Here is a 1210-nt window from a genome sequence, read left to right on the forward strand (position 1 = left end):
AGCGTCTTAACCACTTGAGCCACCATATGCACAAACATAAATAGAAGCTTGGACTCAAGACTGTTAAATAGCTAATGTGGAAAAGCATGTATGCAGCCTAATATTCTTCCTGCAGTTATCTGAACTCAATCACACTATTGTGTTCTCAGAGGTGTGTAAGAAGCACCAGTCAAATGATGGGGAAAAGGGGATGGAAAGTAGCAGAGTCTAAAGGGGGGGGAGGAATCAATGAAAGTCTTACCATGCTGCTGTTCTTTATATCCTGCCTTTTCAACCTTCTGGTCTCCCGGCGTTGATCTTTCTTTAAGGCTGTTGCTATTTCCTCCTTACCTTTGTGGCTATCGATCACTTTTCCATTACGCAATTGCGAATTTTGTTTTAAATATTCCATAAAACCATTAACATCTTCATTTAGGTAGTCTTTTTTCTTCTTATTCTTCTTTTTTCCTTGGAGATTCCTTAAAGGACTTTGCTTTTTATTTGTTGCTGTGGTTCCAGAGGAACTATTTTTCATATCTTCCCATGGTGTTGCATCTAGAGCCTTCTTGCTGTGAGTGTTGTTAGTTCGAGCCCATCTTGTCATGGCTTCATTCAAAGATTTCTAAAAGACTTAAGAATAAATATTGTCAATTAAAGTCCGTTCTGGCATTAGATCCAAAGTTAGATTCAACTGTGCTTCACTTGGGTGGGTGCATATGATGATTAGGGGGTACTAAGAATATTCAAAAGACCCTGAGAGAATTACCACTGGTGGAGACAGTGTAATGTTTTACATGAATGAATGTTTTACATTTATACATACTTAGGACTGTCCCAGGCCTGCACCAGTACTCAAGAAATCATTTTGATTCTACCAGGAAACATTTCTTACTCGCTGTGAATGGTCCTCAAAATTCAACTTCCGTAAAATTTCACACTTAAACAGTCTTCCTAAGCTTAACTTCAACCATAAATATTATAGCAAATAAAACATCTTAACTCTCCATTCTGCCTAAAATCTGCCAACAATGGAACAAAAAAAAATTACATTGCCAGTTTCATATCCAATTACCATTTTTGCATTCCTCCACAATACCTCTCAGGAAATTCTGCATTCCTTCCATTAGTTTCAGGTTGACAAACAACTTCCAAACACATTACATCAAAATTAGTTATACTAGTATCTACTGCTTCTGTCCAGAGGCCTATTGAGAGACTATAGCCATTAGAA

At 37.4% G+C, this 1210-nt stretch overlaps 1 protein-coding gene across 1 annotated transcript; it reads right to left on the reverse strand.

Annotated features, from left to right (window-relative positions):
- Positions 1 to 169: 169 nt before the first annotated feature.
- LOC107125234 (zinc finger CCHC domain-containing protein 9-like) lies at positions 170 to 607 on the reverse strand. Its single transcript, XM_015428681.1, has one exon. It carries the CDS (start codon positions 581 to 583, stop codon positions 170 to 172), a length of 414 nt encoding a protein of 137 aa, XP_015284167.1. The 5' UTR covers positions 584 to 607.
- Positions 608 to 1210: the final 603 nt, after the last annotated feature.

The sequence above is a fragment of the Gekko japonicus genome, unplaced genomic scaffold (genome assembly GCF_001447785.1).
Source record: "Gekko japonicus isolate JY-2015 unplaced genomic scaffold, Gekko_japonicus_V1.1 scaffold29972, whole genome shotgun sequence".
Taxonomy (NCBI): Eukaryota; Metazoa; Chordata; class Lepidosauria; order Squamata; family Gekkonidae; genus Gekko; species Gekko japonicus.